Source organism: Dendrobates tinctorius, unplaced genomic scaffold (genome assembly GCF_039654945.1).
Source record: "Dendrobates tinctorius isolate UK_male_01 unplaced genomic scaffold, ASM3965494v1 ptg000019l, whole genome shotgun sequence".
Classification (NCBI taxonomy): Eukaryota; Metazoa; Chordata; class Amphibia; order Anura; family Dendrobatidae; genus Dendrobates; species Dendrobates tinctorius.
In genome coordinates this window covers 54,768,181-54,787,807 of record NW_027361687.1, presented here as the reverse complement: position 1 = coordinate 54,787,807, position 19,627 = coordinate 54,768,181, and the positions used below count along the sequence as shown (strand labels likewise).

At 47.1% G+C, this 19,627-nt stretch overlaps 1 protein-coding gene across 2 annotated transcripts in view; it reads right to left on the bottom strand.

Annotated features, from left to right (window-relative positions):
- Nucleotides 1-457: 457 nt before the first annotated feature.
- The window catches only part of LOC141082970 (uncharacterized), a 166,741-nt gene continuing 147,571 nt past the window's right edge, over nucleotides 458-19,627 (bottom strand). The window contains exons 2-4 of one of the 2 annotated variants that reach the window (XR_012230617.1): nucleotides 2,047-2,071; nucleotides 830-899; nucleotides 458-581 (exon numbers count right to left, since the gene is read on the bottom strand). Coding sequence is in view for 1 of the 2 variants with exons in the window: in XM_073567064.1 (XP_073423165.1) it covers nucleotides 2,113-4,611 (2,499 nt within the window). In the remaining variant the exon portion in view is untranslated. Of the gene's footprint in view, nucleotides 582-829; nucleotides 900-2,046; nucleotides 6,846-19,627 lie in introns of those variants that run through there. The other variant, XM_073567064.1, reaches the window with a different exon arrangement.

Below are 19,627 nucleotides of genomic sequence, written 5' to 3'. Positions count from 1 at the left end.
CCTGCCTGTGGAGGGCTATAACATCACTGGCTGCACCACACCATCTGTCCCAGAGGATCTGTCTGCAGCGTCGGCTTAACACCTCCTTTGCCGAGCACCACAGGTGGCGTCACAAACTATTCATCTAACTACATTCCACCATTCAATCTCCCCTAATACTTGGGCGCCCAGGGCCACGGACCAGGTCACCGCTGCTGTGACACATCCCGCTGACACCGGCCCGGTACCGAGTACCCCACAACCCTGGGAGGGCGACCCACATGCACACTGAAGAGAACTTAGCAAAGCAGGAAGATGATCAATTCTCCTTGCTCTGCCGCAGATAGTTACAGCAGCATAGCCCAGGTGGGCCCCCTCAGAGTGCGGGGCCCGGGGTCACCGCCCCCTCTGCCCCCCCGGTAGCTACGCTACTGCATGTGTGTAATATAGAATCACCGCACACTCAGAGAAATATAATGCCAACAAGTGTTCATTTTATTATGTACAAAACATGTGGGAGCCAAAAAAGAATATAGAGCACTAGATAGAAGCGATATATATAACGACGTTTCGGCTCAGCCCGAGCCTTTATCAGTTTATCGCTGCAAAATAGAGAAAAATACATCAAAATATATACAGAGACCAAAAAACAATTGCAGAAAAAACAGAAAAGAGAATATACAACACCAAATAAACATCATCCAAATATAATACAGTGATAAAAACATATATACATAGACATTATACTGCTTTCACAGAGAACATTGATGTACGAAGCTGGAGCAAAAGCCCAGAAAACTAGTACCATACTCAATAGAATAAGGGGAATAGGGGGAAAGAAAAGGATTACCTGAATCCGTTTTCAAATCTTTTGAATAGATTGCAAGAGAACTCCCAAGAGAAAAGCCCAAGTAAAACGGCTGAAAGGAATTCGTCAACATCATGGTTAGTAAAAATAGAAAAATAGATAAAGTTGTAACCGTAGTTATTCTGGTTTGGTTATCTGTGTGTGGTGTATAGTGCATCAGCATTATGGGGAGAAAAGCATAAATACCATCCTTGTGATGAGAAGACTTATGCTCCTATTGATCATGATGATATTAAAAAGGACTAAGTATATGGTAATGTCATCAAAAAGTACTTGCCCACAGAGTGTCTAAATAGTATAATGAGATAAATAAATCCACACAAGATGGCCATTTTAAGCAACGCTCTTAAAAGAATGCAGGACATCTCACATTACTATGTGTGTTGCGCATAATGTGCAAAATGTCAGTAAATTACTATGTAATAGCGCTCTAATATAGATGTCATTTGGAAGGAGAGTTACCTGTGATTTTAGTGCTGTAAAGCGGCGCTCCCGCGCCTGGCTGCAATGGCGTCATGCTATAACCCTCTGTATGTGGCTGTATTTATATGGGAGCCCAGGTGGCCGCATCCGGCCGGAAGTAAAACCCCTGAACCGGAAGTGACGTCGCGCTGTCTTAGTATAGACACTGCGCATGTCTGTGATGGTTGTCAGGGTGATCAGCAGATTGGCGTCCCTGTAGTTTATCTGATAGCGCCGAATAGTGTGTGTAAAGTGCGTAGAGGCTATAATTGTATGACATGTGGACAACATCATAGTATTGCAAAAAAATATAGTATTGCAAAAAAATAATAATAAGAGAAGCTAATATATAAGCAGGCATATGGAAAACAATAAACCATGAAAAGAAAATGAAATATGCAAAAGGAAAAACAGAGAATAATAGAAAACAAAAAACAAAAATGGTAAATAAGAGGAATAAGCGAATGAAATTAAAAAATAAAAGTAAAAATAAAAATAAAAATAGGGAATAAAAAATGAAAAAACAAAATGGAAATAAAATAAATAAAAAATAAAAATAAAAATAAAAAACCAACAATGTTGCTGACCATGCGCAACTAGTTAAATATGCATGCATTGTATATATAGGGTTATGAAGAAAATAAAGTAGAAAATAAAAGATAAGACTAAAAAATGAAAATTAAAAATAAAAAATAAAAAATCCAAAATAAGAGTCCAGTGGGCGGAGCAAAACTCACCTAGGGTAATAGCAAGTTAGCGAGTCTGAAAAATAACAGAAGAAGCAGGGAAAAGGTTATTAGCAGTTATAGGAGCCAGTCTATCTCCCTATTCAGCCCCTTAGGGGCTAGAGTGTCTAACTTGTGTATCCAATAGGTTTCTCTCTCTCTTAATAATTTAACATGGTCGCCCCCTCTCCTTGGGCGTGGTACATGCTCGATTACCTGAAATTTTAATTGTGCCACTGAATGTCGATATTTAGTGAAATGTTCAGGTAAAGGTAACCAGTTTTTTTGACACCTAATTGTTGATTTGTGGCTGGCAATGCGGTCCTTAACATGCTGGGTTGTTTCCCCTACGTAGAGGAGGCCACATGGGCATTTTACCAGGTAAACCACAAAGTTCGAATCACATGTATAGTAGCCACGTATAGGGAAGGATTTACCTGTCCTTGGATGAGTAATACTGTCTGACCTAATCACATTCGAACAGGCTGCGCAACTCAGACAAGGGAATGTGCCGCAACGGCGAGGGGCAATTAGCCTCTGCGTAGTTGTAGGAAGTTTACTGCCTATGTCAGCCCTAACCACTTTATCGCGAATATTAGTAGGGCGTTTAGTGCAAATTAAAACTGGTGCTTCAAAAGAGCCGACGTCAGGGTAAGCCTTAAAGAGGAGGGGCCAGTGTTTTTTGATAATAGAATAAACTCTGGGCATTAGTGGATGGAAAGTATGTACAAATGGGATTCTTTCTTTTGCACATGTCCTCGGTAGAGGAGATGAAGGGGTTAATACCCGTTGTTTTTCAACCTCAAGTAGTTTTGCTGGATAACATCTGTCCTTAAATTTTTTTGTCATAATATCAAGTTTCTCATTACGAATATCATGATCAGAGACGATACGTGCCACCCTATTAAATTGTGAGCGTGGAAGACTATTCTTGGTGGCCTTTGGGTGACAACTCGAATAGTGTAGAAGACTGTTGGCATCCGTTGGTTTACAGTATAAATCTGTGGAGAGATTCCCCTCACTATCTTGTAAAACTTTTGTATCTAGAAAAGGGACCGATTCCATATTGAAATGTAGTGTGAACTGTAATTCTGGACGGATGGAATTGAGGTGTAGGTAGAAGTCATGTAATGATAATGTGGTTCCTGTCCAAATAAAGAAGATATCATCGATATAGCGGTGATATTCTATAGCATATTGTAAAAAAAGATCATTACAGAACACATGATTGATCTCGAAGTAGTTCATGTAGGCATTAGCATACGCCGGCGCTATGTTCGCGCCCATCGCAGTCCCGCACTTCTGTATATAATAGGTATCCTCGTACAAAAAGTAGTTCTCATGTAATACAAGACTGAGAAGATCTAGACAAAACTGTATTGAGTCTGTTGACAGTTCTGAGGAATTGAGTAAAAATTTTGCAGCTTCAATCCCTTTGTCATGGGTGATTGAAGTGTAGAGGCTATTGACATCTAGGGTGGTGAGAATACTGCCCGGGGGTACCTTGCCTAGCTGTTTAATGATATTTAGGAATTGACCCATATCTAGAAGGAAGGATCTAGTCTGTTTAACTAGGGGTGTGAATATTTTCTCGAGAAAGATGGATAGTGGGGATAAAACAGAGTCGGTAGATGCGACAATCGGTCTGCCTGGCGGATTTTCTAGAGATTTATGTATCTTTGGAAGTATATAAAACACTGGTGTAATTGGATGAGGGTTCACAAGGAAACTGGCAGTTTTTTGATCAATTGTGTGACGGTCCAAGTATGTTTTAGTAAGGTTCCTAATCTTGTGAGTGATAGTGGAAAGCGGATCCCTAGGAATAATCCCATAAGTGCTGGTATCAGATAGTTGTCTATTCACTTCCCTGTTGTAATCCATGTAGTTCATGACAACTAAGGCACCGCCTTTATCAGCCGGTTTAATTATAATGTTCTTATTGCTGTTAATAGAGTTAAGAGCCTGTTTCTCAGCAGGTGATAGATTGGAGTGAGTAGGGAAGAGACCGAGTTGTGCCTGGTGGGACAGCATTTTAACCTCACGGTCCACTAATGAAATAAATGTCTCCGTCGCATGATATGTGCAAGGAGGACAAAATTTACTTGGACTGCGAAGACCAAGTGTAGAAATAGACAATTCCGGAATCTGAACATCACCCGGTATTGGAGATCTCTCGCCCATAGGGTTAGGAGATAAGCCAAAGTGGGTTTTAAGTCTAACTGTCCGGTAAAACCTCTTGAGATCCTTCTCAAGTTGAAATGCATCCCACTTAGGAGTGGGGCAGAAAGATAGTCCCTTCTGAAGCAACGAGAGCTCAGAGGGAGAGAGGAGATAGTCCGAAATGTTGATCACCAGGTCTGATACTGCATCTGGTGTCTCACCTGTGAACGCGTTGCCATTCTTTCTCCTGCCTCGCCTGGTGGGTCTGTGGTTCGCGGGTCCCCTCGACGGCCCCGTCCTAAAAAACGTTGTCTGCCAGAATTCATGGAGGACTCGCTCCCGGAACTGAAGGACCCATTTCCACGTTGGTAACGGGATCTGCGCCATTGGCCCGTAGTAGCAGATGTATCGTTCCATCTGTATACTCTGTTCATAGAATAATCGTCTGAGTCACGTTGAAACTTCTGTCTCTTACGTTCCTGTAGAGACTTTTGATGTTCGGACAGGATTTTATCGGTTTTGGATTTCAATGATGACCACTCAGTTGAGGAAATAGAGGTGGAAAGTTGCGCTTCAATAGCCTGTATATTCTGCTTAGTTTCCACAATAGCCCTCTGAAGATATTCTACTGTCAATATAATGATGTCTAAGGAACACTTGTTGAGTATTTTTTTGTATTTATCACAATACTCTGTATTATCAGAGAAGAGAGTGGGGCGGAGATTGCTCCTGAGTCCCCTAGGAATTTTACTCTGTCTATGGTATTCAGCTAATGTGGTACAATGCAGGTCATATGAAATTAGTTTGCGTTTTGCTTTTTCGTAGTCTCTAGTCCTTAGTTCTTGGACCGGAGTTCTCAAGAATTCATTGGAACTAGTAACTTGAGCCAAGATATTGGAACAAGTGGCCAAATCATATGCAAACGTGTCAGTAGACATGTAGAAATAGGGAATAGACTGGTGCAAGCGCCAATGTAACAACGTAATCAAGAAAAATAGCGTGCACTCAAGTCTTGTTGGCATTATATTTCTCTGAGTGTGCGGTGATTCTATATTATTATTGGTAATAGGACCTACAGGTCCGTTACACCTGCACCTCAATAATAAGACTTGAGTGCACACTATTTTTCTTGATTACTGCATGTGTGTAAGCATGGTACCAAAGGAAAGAATTCTGTAAAAAAATGTGTGTTACCTGTAAGAAATTAAACAGCCACAAGGAGAGTGCTTCTGGAGGGGAAAAATATGTAGTATGAAATTCTCAATAAGCACAGGAGCAGACGAGCGACTGGATAGTGTAGTGCATTGGGCCATACATGCGGCAGACACAGGAAGATCAGTAATGAAACCCTTCATGATATGCAGACAGGGAGGAGATGGTATGGGCAAAGGAAGTAACCACCTGGTCTGAAGCTGTTTAGGAGTCTTGTTCTGGGTACAAAAAGGGACAGGTCGAGACAAAATCCGCAATATTCTAGCGCAAGGTCGACTACCAATAATGCCGGGAAATGAGGACAACCGTTTTCTTCTGTCCATCATGACCAGCCAATTTAGAGGAATGACCCCAGTGAAGAACCGCTTTCTGTCTGATTCAGAAGCAAAAGTTTTTCCTGATGGGACCCGAGACAAATCCAGCAAAGTGACAGTAACAATTTTGTAGGGCTTTTATTGATGTGTTGAGGCTTCTCCTGATCGGAAGACAGAAAGGACCTAGAGAGTACGTCCACCTTGACTTTCTTATCTGACGGCCGGATATGGAGAATAAAGTTAAAGTGTGAGCAGAAAAAAGATCACCTGGCTTTCCGTGGATTTAGCCGCTGTGCGGACTGCAGCTATGCTAGATTCTTGTGGTCATTGTATATAACCACCGGGTGCATAACTCCTTCAAGCAAGAATCGCCACTCCTCCAGGGGTTCAGATTTATTGTAGAGTGGGATTCTCCTGATGGCTTTATGATGGTGAATAATGCTGATGTGACGTCTGCCTGCGGGTCTGGGCTGCAGCCAGGCAACACCCCGAGAAACACTGATACCCTTTACCCCTATACAGGGATCTGGATTTATAGCAGAGCCCAGGAGGCGCTGTCTGAATAGGAGCAGTGACCAGAGCAGGACGGTCGCCAGAAAGGTGTTCCAATACGGGACACAAACGTGGAGATATGCAAGTCTAAACCAGTCGGACAGCAATGGTACAAAAACGGTAGACAGAAGCAGAGTCAGATTCAGGCCGAGAGTCATAAACCAGGAGAGTAGCAGAGGTACAGAATCGTTAGGCAGAGGCAGAGTCAGATTCAGGCCGAAAGTCATAAACCAGAAGAGTAGCAGAGGTACAGAATCGTTAGGCAGAAGGAGAGTCAGAAGTCCAGGTCAAAGTCAGAGTCAGTCAGAAAGTAATTCGCACAGTAACACACGGGGGGAACCAAGAATATATCCGGCGGCTTGCAAGACCAGTCCCAAGGTATTTCAGGGATCAGGTCACCCCTCATAGGTTCCTGAACTGATGATGTCATCAGTACCGCCCCCAGGACCAGGCCAGATGGAGATGCAGTAACCTCTTGATGACTGACAGAGGGGCGGAGCCTGCGTCCACCAGATGCCTGCGCAGGTGCCCTTACTCTGTCAGCACCATAACTCCCGGGCGAGCCATAGCGCCTCCTAGTGACCACGACAGGAGCAGCAGACCCAGAATTTAACGGCGACGTGACAGACCGGCGCCTCCTAGAGGCTAAAGCCGGGACAGTAGGCTCTGAGCCTGACGTGACAGAACCACGGCCCCTTCCAGTGGCCGAGGCAGGAACAGCCGTCCCTGAGTCTGACGATAAAGTGGCGGTACGGCGCCTCCTAGTGGCCGCGACCGGAACAGCAGGCCCTAAGTCTGGCGGAAACGTGACAGTACCCCCCCCTCCAAGAGGGGCCTCCGGACCCTCAAAACCCGGTTTATCAGGGTGAAGGAGGTGAAACCTTCTAATCAACCCCTTGGCATGAATGTCACTAGCGGGGACCCAGGACCTCTCCTCTGGGCCATAGCCTTTCCAATGAACTAAATATTGCACAGACTTTCTCACTAAACGGGAATCAAGGATGCCCTGGACTTCGTACTCCAAGGCACCCTTGACCAAAACTGGAGGAGGAGGGGATTGGACGGGACGAATTGGGGAGCGGTACACCTTGAGAAGGGATTTGTGGAAAACATTAGGAATTTTAAAAGCCTGAGGGAGCTTTAAACGAAAGGCTACCGGGTTAATTACTTCTAATATCTCGTAGGGACCAATAAACCTGGGCCCCAGTTTGGCAGACGGCACCTTAAGCTTAATGTTTCTGGTAGACAGCCAAACTTTGTCCCCAACTCCTAGGTGCGGCCCCGTGGACCTCCGTTTATTTGCGGCCGAAGCCTGCCTGACCTGGGACCCTTTCAAGTTTGTGTTCACCTCTGACCAGATTGTCCTTAAGTTACGTATGGAATTCTCTACTCCCGGAAGCTCCGACATCTTGGCCGAAAAGGAACCAAAACGTGGGTGCAAACCATGATTGCAGAAGAACGGGGTGGTTTTGATAGATTCCTGGTATTGGTTATTTAGAGCGAACTCAGCTAATGGGAGATGTTCCGCCCAATCAGACTGATGTTCCGAGACATAGCAGCGAAGATATTGCTCTAGAGCCTGGTTGGTACGCTCCGTTTGACCATTGGTCTCAGGGTGGTAAGCGGAGGAGAAGGATAATTCAATACCAATACGTTTGCAGAATGCCCTCCAGAATTTGGAAACAAACTGGGTACCTCGGTCGGACACGATATTCTCTGGAGCGCCATGCAGCCTTATCACATGAACAATAAACAACTTACTCAGAGTTTCTGAATTAGGTAATCCAGAGAGGGGAACGAAATGACATTGCTTACTGAACCTGTCCACCACCACCCAGATACATGTTTTCCCCTCTGAGGGTGGTAGGTCAGTAATGAAGTCCATGGAGATGTGGGTCCATGGACTCTCTGGAGCGGGCAAGGACTGGAGCCAGCCGGCAGGCCGATTGTGAGGGGACTTGGCGCGAGCACAGATTTCACAAGCTAGTACAAAATCCTTGCAGTCCTTAACTACCGTTGGCCACCAAAAACTCCTAGTCACAAGTCTGGCGGTATTATTGACCCCAGGATGGCCTGCCAGGACAGAGTCGTGCGACTCCTTCAGAACTTGTAGGCGAAACGGCGCTGGAACAAACAATTTCTGGGGGGGCGTCGAGTCAGGGGCTGGTTCTGGGGATCTACGGATCTCCTCCAGAAGGTCCAGAGACACAGCCGACACAACAATACCATTGGCCAGTATTGGAACTGGCTCCGAGTCCTCAGCCTGTGAGGGGCAGAAACTTCGAGAGAGAGCATCAGCCCTCACATTTTTGGTACCAGGACGAAAGGTTATTAAGAAGTCAAACCTAGAGAAGAACAAGGCCCACCTCGCTTGTCTAGGATTTAATCTTTTAGCTGACTCCAGGTAAGTCAGATTCTTGTGATCTGTAATCACAGTGATCTTATGTTTGGCGCCTTCGAGGAAGTGGCGCCATTCCTCGAAGGCCCATTTGATCGCCAATAACTCCCGATTACCTATATCGTAATTTTTCTCAGTGGGAGAGAATTTGCGGGAGAAAAAGGCACATGGGCGAAGCTGAGTGAGTGATGCAGTGCCTTGCGACAGCACTGCTCCCACTCCGACCTCAGAGGCGTCCACCTCTACAATAAACGGGTGGTCCAGATCAGGCTGAACCAAAACTGGGTTGGCTACAAAGCACTCTTTTAACAAAGCAAGCAAAAGCCTGAATTGCCTCAGGGTTCCAATTGGTCACGTCTGCCCCTTTTCGGGTCAAATCCGTGAGTGGTTTAGCAATTTCGGAGAAACCCCTGATGAATTTTCGGTAGTAATTTGCAAACCCTAAAAATCGCTGCAGCGCTTTTAGCGACTTGGGTTGCACCCAAGTTTTAATAGGTTGGATCTTGGCAGGATCCATACGGAAGCCTGTGCAAGAAACCACATATCCTAAAAATTGTACCTCCTCCGCAAAAAAAACACATTTCTCCAGTTTAGCGAACAGGGAGTGTTCTCGCAGTCTCTGCAGTACGGAGCGAACGTGCTGAGCATGTGTCACAGGGTCAGCAGAATAAATCAAAATGTCATCTAAATACACGACGACATACACCCCACAAATGTCCCTGAAAATGTCATTTACAAAGTGCTGGAACACGGCAGGTGCGTTACTGAGTCCGAAGGGCATTACCAGGTACTCAAAGTGGCCAAGAGGGGTATTAAAGGCTGTTTTCCACTCATCCCCGTCTCTTATGCGGACTAGATTGTATGCCCCCCGGAGGTCCAGTTTAGTAAACCAACGGGCTCCCATTAGCTGATTAAAAAGATCAGGGATGAGTGGAAGCGGATACTGGTTCTTAATGGTGATTGCATTCAATTCCCGGTAATCAATGCAGGGTCTGAGACCACCATCTTTCTTTTCTACAAAGAAGAAGCCAGCTCCAACTGGTGAAATGGACGGTCTAATAAACCCCTTTTTTAAGCTATCTGCTATGTACTCGTTCATAGCCTGACGCTCTGGACCTGAGAGATTAAATATTCTCCCTTTTGGGAGACGGGCATCTGGAATCAGATCTATAGGGCAATCATACTTTCTGTGAGGGGGTAGCTTTTCAGATTTTGCAATAGAGAAGACATCCTCAAAATCTCTGAAGGCAAACGGTATGTGGAGGGGTTTAACTTTAACTTGATTTACTGTTAGCGACATGCAGTTTTCCTGACAGTGTGAACTCCAGCGTATAACATCGCCTAGGTGCCAGTCGATGACTGGGTTATGCTGGCGTAGCCATGGCATCCCCAATATGACTGCAGCAGACAAATTATCCATCACAAAAAATGACATAACCTCGGTATGCAATGCTCCCACCGACATAGTGATTTTGTCAGTAACAAATTTAACCCCCTCCTGGACAATAGATGTGCCATTAATAGCCGTAGTTTTTATAGGGGCATTAACTTTTAATAGGGGTACACCGAGACTTTTAGCAACCAAAGAATCCATAAAATTCCCTTCAGATCCACAATCCACATATGCGTTCACACACTGAGATTTCTGACCAAAAGAAAGGGCAATAGGCAATAAAACTTTAGCCGCATCTGCGGGCAATACCTGTGCCCCTGGGCAACCATAGCCAGAGTTGCCCAGAGGCCGATGTCTCAGTAGTATGGATCTCTGACGCTCAGCTCTCTCTCTGAAGGCTCCAGACTGCAGCATACTGGTGCAGGAAGATGAAAGTGCTCCTTCCGGCTGTGCACTGAACCAGGTGTTTAGGCCAGAAATCAGCTCAATCAGAAGAAGGGAGAGAAAAAAAAAAAGGTTCAGGGAGACTGCTTTTGTATATGGTGGATATATACACAAGAAGCAGTTTTTTTGTATGTGGCCGGATATAATGTGACGTCTGCCTGCGGGTCTGGGCTGCAGCCAGGCAACACCCCGAGAAACACTGATACCCTTTACCCCTATACAGGGATCTGGATTTATAGCAGAGCCCAGGAGGCGCTGTCTGAATAGGAGCAGTGACCAGAGCAGGACGGTCGCCAGAAAGGTGTTCCAATACGGGACACAAACGTGGAGATATGCAAGTCTAAACCAGTCGGACAGCAATGGTACAAAAACGGTAGACAGAAGCAGAGTCAGATTCAGGCCGAGAGTCATAAACCAGGAGAGTAGCAGAGGTACAGAATCGTTAGGCAGAGGCAGAGTCAGATTCAGGCCGAAAGTCATAAACCAGAAGAGTAGCAGAGGTACAGAATCGTTAGGCAGAAGGAGAGTCAGAAGTCCAGGTCAAAGTCAGAGTCAGTCAGAAAGTAATTCGCACAGTAACACACGGGGGGAACCAAGAATATATCCGGCGGCTTGCAAGACCAGTCCCAAGGTATTTCAGGGATCAGGTCACCCCTCATAGGTTCCTGAACTGATGATGTCATCAGTACCGCCCCCAGGACCAGGCCAGATGGAGATGCAGTAACCTCTTGATGACTGACAGAGGGGCGGAGCCTGCGTCCACCAGATGCCTGCGCAGGTGCCCTTACTCTGTCAGCACCATAACTCCCGGGCGAGCCATAGCGCCTCCTAGTGACCACGACAGGAGCAGCAGACCCAGAATTTAACGGCGACGTGACAGACCGGCGCCTCCTAGAGGCTAAAGCCGGGACAGTAGGCTCTGAGCCTGACGTGACAGAACCACGGCCCCTTCCAGTGGCCGAGGCAGGAACAGCCGTCCCTGAGTCTGACGATAAAGTGGCGGTACGGCGCCTCCTAGTGGCCGCGACCGGAACAGCAGGCCCTAAGTCTGGCGGAAACGTGACAGCTGAATAGTGACCCTTGCCCTCCTCTGACTGGGGGACCTGCTTGGAACACGAAGAGTGCTGGGAGGTGGGTGGAGCTTAGACTGTCCAAGAGCACAGGAAAATATTAGGAAAAGGTTAGTCTGTGAGAGGAGATCCCCTGAGAGGGATGGAGTGAAGGAAGTGCTGCAGCAGACTCCTGTGACCTGGAGCTGCTGGCACAGGAAAGAGCCATAGAAAGCCTGATTCTTCAGAGGGAAGATAGTTTAGTACGGAACATGAGGAGAAGAGAACTAAGGACTAGGGTTAGAGCAGAAGCCTTCCCAAGTTCACAGCGCAAGGCCGGGGTCCGGTCCCCGAGGTTGTATGGATATTGATGTTCCTGCAGCAGAAACCGGAGGAATAGAAGTCGTCACCACTTTATTCCCATCTAAGACTTGGGGGCACAACAGCAATGTGGGTGAGCTGAGACATGATAGCAAGCAGTCCATGAAGCAGGCTACAGCTGTCTGCCGTACAAGTAGAGTTCTAAGTAACATCAAGAAGGAAGAACTTGAGTTTAATACGCAACTACAAGTACTTCAGATTAGGCGCTAGTGTGGAGACGTTCAGAGAAGGCACATGTTGGAGGAGTGCTGGAAAGGTGTACTTTACCTTGCCTGGGAGTTGGCTGAGCCCCTGACCTGGAGGACACGGCAGGGGTGGGCTGGGCTGCGTGGCAGGGGGGAAAATGCCCCCCGGGCCGCTCCCCAGCCGCTGTGCAGGGCCGGCCGCCTGATGGCCCTGCACAGTGAACTGCGTGCGGCCGTGTCTGCCGTGTTGTGATGTGATGCGGCCGGCAGCAGATAGTGACACGGCCATGCACATCACAGTCTGTCTCACAAGTTGCGACTGAGACATCAGCGTTCAGTGGTAGTGGTACACACTGATGTCTCAGCCGCGGTGGGTGGCTTATGAGATAGACTGTGCTGTGCACGCAGGCGGCGCGATGACGTCATTGTCTCGCGCCGCTCTACAGGAGAGAAGAGGACACGGAGGCCGCAGTGATGGGAAACAGGATGAGGTGAGTATAAACTTTATTATTTTTATATGAACGGGGCTGTGGGGCCATCCTACTATATATATGGGGGGGAGACTGGGGCCATCTTACTGCACATATGGGGGTGAAACTGCGGCCATCCCACTGCACATATGGGGGTGAAACTGCGTCCATCCTACTATATGGGGGGGAAAATGCGGCCATCCTACTGCACATATGGGGGTGAAACTGCAACCATCCTACTATATGGGGGTGAAACTGTGGCCATCGTACTGCACATATGGGGGTGAAACTGCGGCCATCCTACTGCACATATGGGGGGGAAACTGCAGCCATCCTACTGCACATATGGGGGGGAAACTGCAGCCATCGTACTGCACATATGGGGGTGAAACTGCGGCCATCCTACTGCACATATGGGGGGGAAACTGCGGCCATCCTACTGCACATATGGGGGTGAAACTGCGGCCATCATACTGCAAATATGGGGTGAAACTGCGGCCATCATACTGCACATATGGGGGTGAAACTGCAGCCATCCAACTGCACATATGGGGGGAAACTGCGGCCCTCCCAGGGCCGTGGGGTACTCAGTACCGGGCCGGTGTCGGCCTTCTCATGGAAGATCAGGTTTCAGTTCAATGTCTTTCTCCTTATTTCCTTTCCCGTGTCAGCAGACCCAGGTCACTGAGGTCTGCTGCAGCACCTTCCTCCTCCATCCCTCTCCCAGGGACCTTCTTTCCTCACTCCTCTGAGTGACTCTCCAACTGACTGACCTCTAATCCTAACCCTTCCCGCTCTTTTATGTATCCAACTCCACCCGCCTCCCAGCACGTTTCGTGTTCCAAGCAGGGAGCCACCAAAGGTGCTCTGCTACACTCCAAGCACGGAGCCGCAATGTGGCTTTGCTGAACTACTGTGCTGTGTGGGATGCAGATGTTGGAGCGTAGTCAGGAGCCTCCAACCTACCTGGATGGTGAGGCACCGCACCTCAGGAGGAGGTGCAGTACCTCTGTGGCGACTGAGCCTCAGGGGCGCCACATACCCCTCAGTTAAATACAGCATGTCCGCAGACTGCAAGGCAAGCAAAGTTGACAATACAGGAACATACAAAATTTTTGTAATGCTGAATAAACATTTCTTATACTAAACTTCCCAATGTGGGAGGCACGGTTTCTCGAACGTTGCAAACAGTTTTAACTAGCTATCTAAATTCAAAATTATGCTACCTAATTTAAAGTGCTATGGAAGTAACTCAATATCAATTCACCTTTTTCTTTTCTAGCAACACATCTCTGTTCTGTTACTCTACACATTCTCTTACTTTCTTACATGACAACCGCTGAGGTCTGGTTCATCACCTTGTAACTTCAATTCTTTATTCACATTCAAGGCATTTGGACTTCAACATTTCTTTAGTATACCATTACTAAATTTCGACACTTGTAAAACATTCACTATAAAATCTGTCATTAAGCATTATCACTTTCTAGCTGTCTGTCTGAAAAATATATTAACCATTATCAATAAGTGCAAATAATAGACATGGGTCCGGCCAACACGTCTGGAATTGTCCTTATTCTGAGGTAATTCTTCCTTCAAGAAGAGAGAATTCTGTGTAAAACCAAGAGAGAGCACCTAAAGAGGTGCAAACTATATACAATAACAATTCTGGACCATTCAGCGTTCATGATCTCTGCAGTTCAAATGGGAAGCTGCCAATACAACTGGGCAACAACTGGAAAAAACAAAATTAAACCATGATGGTCAAAATAAGGAACAAAAGGAACAACGGTGCAAACAAACCTTCCTGGGTAACGAGAGTTATTTTATAGAAGCATCTTGACTAATTGTTGTCCCCTCCTGGGGTTTCTGGACTTTGGGTGTCTTCATCCTGTCGCTGGTTGCTTGCCAAGTGCATGTACTCTGCCTCCCAAAGGGAGAGATAGGGACTGGTCGGGGTAATTGAAAGGGCCATGGAAATGTCAACTGCCTGCGGGGACGGTATATCCGCTACCACCGATGGCACTTCGGCTGCGGTCAGCGACTCGACCGGTGTTGACGCTGCTACCTCAGAGTCCGATTCTTCGGTGTCCATCGGGACCTCAGCCAGCGGTACCGCAGTCAGGGGTCGCCGGCAGAGGTCAACGGGGCCATTCCTGTTCATTGGTTCCGCTCCTCCTTCTTGGGGCAGCGTCTTCTTCCAGTTCCTCCATACCAAGCCAGTATACGAACCCCTCGGAGGTGGGCCATGTTGCCGTTGCATAGTAATTCAGGCAGGGGAGGCCCAGGACTGTTCGCGGTCTTTTCTTAGGACCTCCCATGTCATCACGCCCTTCTTCACCACGCCAGCGGCCATTTTTAATGTTCATTTTACAGTCTATTAAATTGGGTCTTCGGCACATCTTCAAAAACTTTAAGTCCTAGGCACACAGAACCCGATGGCATCGGGTCTTGTCATCCTGTTCGTGACACCAAGTTTGGGGTCGCCCTCCCATGGCCGTGGGGTACTCGGTACCGGGCCGGTGTCGGCGGGATTTGTCACAACAGCGGTTACCCGGTCGGTGGCCCTGTGCGCCCAATTAACAGGGGAAGATTGAATGGTGGAATGTAGTTAATGGAATAGTTTGTGACGCCACCTGTGGTGTTCGGCAAGTGAGATGTTAAGCCGACTCTGCGTGCAGATCCTCTAGAGCTGGTGGTGTGTTGCAGCCAAGATGGTGAAGCTCCCCACAGGTGAAGCTGTAGCCCCAGGGCAGTGTAGATGTAGGGGTAGAGGAGAGGCACAAGCGGTGTAGTAGCTGGTACCCAGATGTAGCAGTGCTGGGTGTGTTGGCGCAAGAATCAATGGAGGACACCAGGGCTTGTAGTTCCAAAGCTTTACTCACAGTCTGTAGTACACACAGGTGCCCGCCTCCGTACTGTGTCCTCCGGGTCAGAGACTCAATCAACCTCCAGGCCAGATGGAAGGCTCCCTTCCAACGCTCCGCCAACATGTGCCTTTTCTGAACGTCTCCTCTTATAGCACCTTTAAGTGTGAAGTACTCCCAGTACTGAGTTACACTGGAGTTCCTCCTGACAGATGTTCCCAAGAACTCTACTTGTACGGCAGACAGCTGTAGCCTGCTTCGGGGACTCCTTACTCCTGAGTCCCGGCTCACTATCCAAGTTGCTGTTGTGCCCCCAAGTCTTAGATGGGAGTAGTGCATTTACAGCCCACTACTCCACCGGTGTCTGCTGCAGGACCATTAGCAGCCATGCAACCTCCGGGATCGAGCCCCGGCCTTGCGCTTTGAACTTCTAGGAAGGGTTCTCCTCTAACCCACGTCCTCTGTTCCCTTCTACTCCTTCGTTCCGTACTAATCTCTCCTCATGGAAGATCAGGTTTCAGTTCAATGTCTTTTTCCTTATTTCCTTTCCCATGCCAGCAGACCCAGGTCACTGAGGTCTGCTGCAGCACCTCCTCCCTCCATCCCTCTCCCAGGGATCTTCTTTCCTCACTCCTCTCTCCGAGTGACTCTCCAACTGACTGACCTCTAATCTTAACCCTTCCCGTTCTTTTATGTATCCTAACTCCACCCGCCTCCCAGCATGTTTCGTGTTCCAAGCAGGGAGCCACCAAAGGTGCTCTGCTACACTCCAAGCAGGGAGCCGCAATGTGGCTTTGCTGAACTACTGTGTTGTGTGGGATGCAGATGTTGGAGCGTGGTCAGGAGCCTCCAACCTACCTGGATGGTGAGGCACCGCACCTCAGGAGGAGGTGCAGTACCTCTGTGGCGACTGAGCCTCAGGGGCACCACACTACTGCACATATTGGGGTGAAACTGGGGCCATCCTACTGCACATAAGGGGTGAAACTGCGGCCATCCTACTGCACATATGGGGGTGAAACTGCGGCCATCATACTGTACATATGGGGGTGAAACTGCGGCCATCCTACTGCACATATGGGGGTGAAACTGCGGCCATCCTACTATATGGGGGTGAAACTGCAGCCATCATACTGCACATATGGGGGTGAAACTGCGGCCATCCTACTGCACATATGGGGGGGAAACTGCGCCCATCATACTGCACATATGGGGGGAAACTGCGGCCATCATACTGCACATATGGGGGTGAAACTGCGGCCATCATACTGCACATATGGGGGTGAAACTGCGGCCATCCTACTATATATATGGGGGGGAAACTGCGGCCATCATACTGTATATATGGGGGGGAAACTGCGGCCATCCTACTATATATATGGGGGGGAACTGCAGTCATCCTACTGTATATATGGGGGGAACTGCGGGCATCCTACTGTATATATGGGGGGGAAACTGCGGCCATCCTACTGTATATATGGGGGGGAAACTGCGGCCATCCTACTGTATATATGGGGAGGAAACTGCGGCCATCATACTGAATATATGAACGGGCTGTATGGCCATCATACTGTATATATGAGGGGAAACTGCGGCCATCATACTGTATACAGTCATGGCCAAAAGTATTGACACCCCTGCAATTCTGTCAGATAATACTCAGTTTCTTCCTGAAAATGATTGCAAACACAAATTCTTTGGTATTATTATCTTCATTTAATTTGTCTTAAATGAAAAAACACAAAAAGAATTGTCTTAAAGCCAAATTGGATATAATTCCACACCAAACATAAAAAAGAGGGTGGACAAAAGTATTGGCACTGTGCGAAAAATCATGTGATGCTTCTCTAATTTGTGTAATTAACAGCACCTGTAACTTACCTGTGGCACCTAACAGGTGTTGGCAATAACTAAATCACACTTGCAGCCAGTTGACATGGATTAAAGTTGACTCAACCTCTGTCCTGTGTCCTTGTGTGTACCACATTGAGCATGGAGAAAAGAAAGAAGACCAAAGAACTGTCTGAGGACTTGAGAAACCAAATTGTGAGGAAGCATGAGCAATCTCAAGGCTACAAGTCCATCTCCAAAGACCTGAATGTACCTGTGTCTACCATGCGCAGTGTCATCAAGAAGTTTAACCCCTTACCTACAATTGAAGTAATATTCCGTCCATGTGACCATGGACCTAATTACCATGGACGGAATATTACGTCATCGCGATCAGCGGCGCCCACGTGGTGAGCGCCGCTGATCGCGGCCGAGTGTCAGCTAATTATCATAGCTGACACCCGGCACAATGTGTCAGGGGCGGTCACGGACCGCCCCCGACACGTTAACCCCTTGCACACCGCGATCAAACGCGATCGCGGTGTACCGGGGGTTAAAGGGAAGCATCGGCAGGGAGGGGGCTCCCTCCGTGCTTCCCTGAGCCCCCCACGGCAGCGCAATGTGCAGCGCTGCTGCGGGGGACTCCCTTCCTCCAGGCCCCCGAATCCAAGATGGCGACGGGGGCCTTCGGGGGCCTGAGGAAGCTGGCTTCCTCAGTGCCTGCAAAGCGCAGGCATGAGGAAGTCTGCAGCAGTGCCTGTGACAGATCGCTGATCTGTCACACTGATCTGTGATGTGACAGATCAGCGATCTGTCACAGGACAGTGATGTCCCACCTGGGACAAGGTAATAAAGTAAAAAAAAAAAAAAAAAAAAGTGTTAAAAATAATTTAAAAAAAATCGCTAAATAAATTAGTTAAAAAAAAAAAAATATTCCCCAATAAATCCATTTTTTGAAAATAAAAAAAAAACAAAACAATAAAAGTACACATATTTGGTATCGCCGCGTCCGTTATGACCTGCCCTATAAAACTGTCCCATTAGTTAACCCCTTTAGCGAACCCCTTAAAAAATAAAAATAAAAAACGAAGCAAAAAATAATGATTTATTATCATACCACCGAACAAAAAGTGCAATAACGCGCGATCAAAAAGACGCATATAAATATCCATGGTACCGCTGAAAACGTCATCTTGTCCCGCAAAAAACGAGCCACCATACAGCATCATCCGCAAAAAAATAAAAAAGTTATAGCTCGCAGAATAAAGCGATACAAAAATAATTATTTTTTATATAAAATTGTTTTCATTGCAAAAAACCGACAAAACATAAAAAAACGACCTAAATGAGGTATCGCTGTAACCGTACTGACCCGAAGAATAAAAACGCGTTATCAATTTTACCGCACGCGGAACGGTGTAAACGCACCCCCCCAAAAGAAATTCATGAAAAGCTGGTTTTTGTTCATTCTGCATCCCAAAAATCGGAATAAAAAGCGATCAAAAAATGTCACGTGCCCGAAAATGGTACCAATAAAAACGTCAACTCGTCCCGCAAAAAATAAGACCTCACATGACTCGGTGGGTCAAAATATGGAAAAATTATAGCTCACAATATGTGGTGATGCAAAAACTATTTTTACAATAAAAAGCGTCTTTTAGCGTGCGACAGCCGCCAAACATAAAAACCACCATAAATCGTAAATCAAACCCCCCGTTATCACCCCCTTAGTTAGAGAAAAATAATAAAACTAAAAGAAAATGTATTTATTTCCATTTTCCCGCTAGGGTTAGGGTTAGGGTAGGGTTAGGGCTAGGGTTAGGGCTAGGGTTAGGGCTAGGGTTAAGGCTAGGGTTAGGGTTAGGGCTAGGGTTAGGGTTAGGGCTAGGGTTAGGGCTAGGGTTAGGGATAGGGTTAGGGCTAGGGCTCAGATTAGGGTTAGGGGTGTGTTGAGGTTAGGGTTGGAGTTATAATTGGGGGTTTCCACTGTTTGGGCACATCAGGTGCTCTCCAAAGGCAACATGGCGTCTGATCTCAATTCCAGCCAATTCTGCGTTGAAAAAGTCAAATGGTGCTCCTTCCCTTCCAAGCTCTGCCATGTGCCCAAACAGTGTTTTACCCCCACATGTAGGGTATCAGCCTACTCAGGACAAATTACAAAACAACTTTTGGGGTCCAATTTCTCCTGTTACCCTTAGGAAAATAAAAAACTGGGGGCAAAAATATAATTTTGCGGAAAAAAATGTTTTTTTTATTTTCACGCCCAGGCGTTATAAACTTCTGTGAAGCACTTGGGGGTTCAAAGTGCTCTCCACACATCTAGATAAGCTCCGTGCGG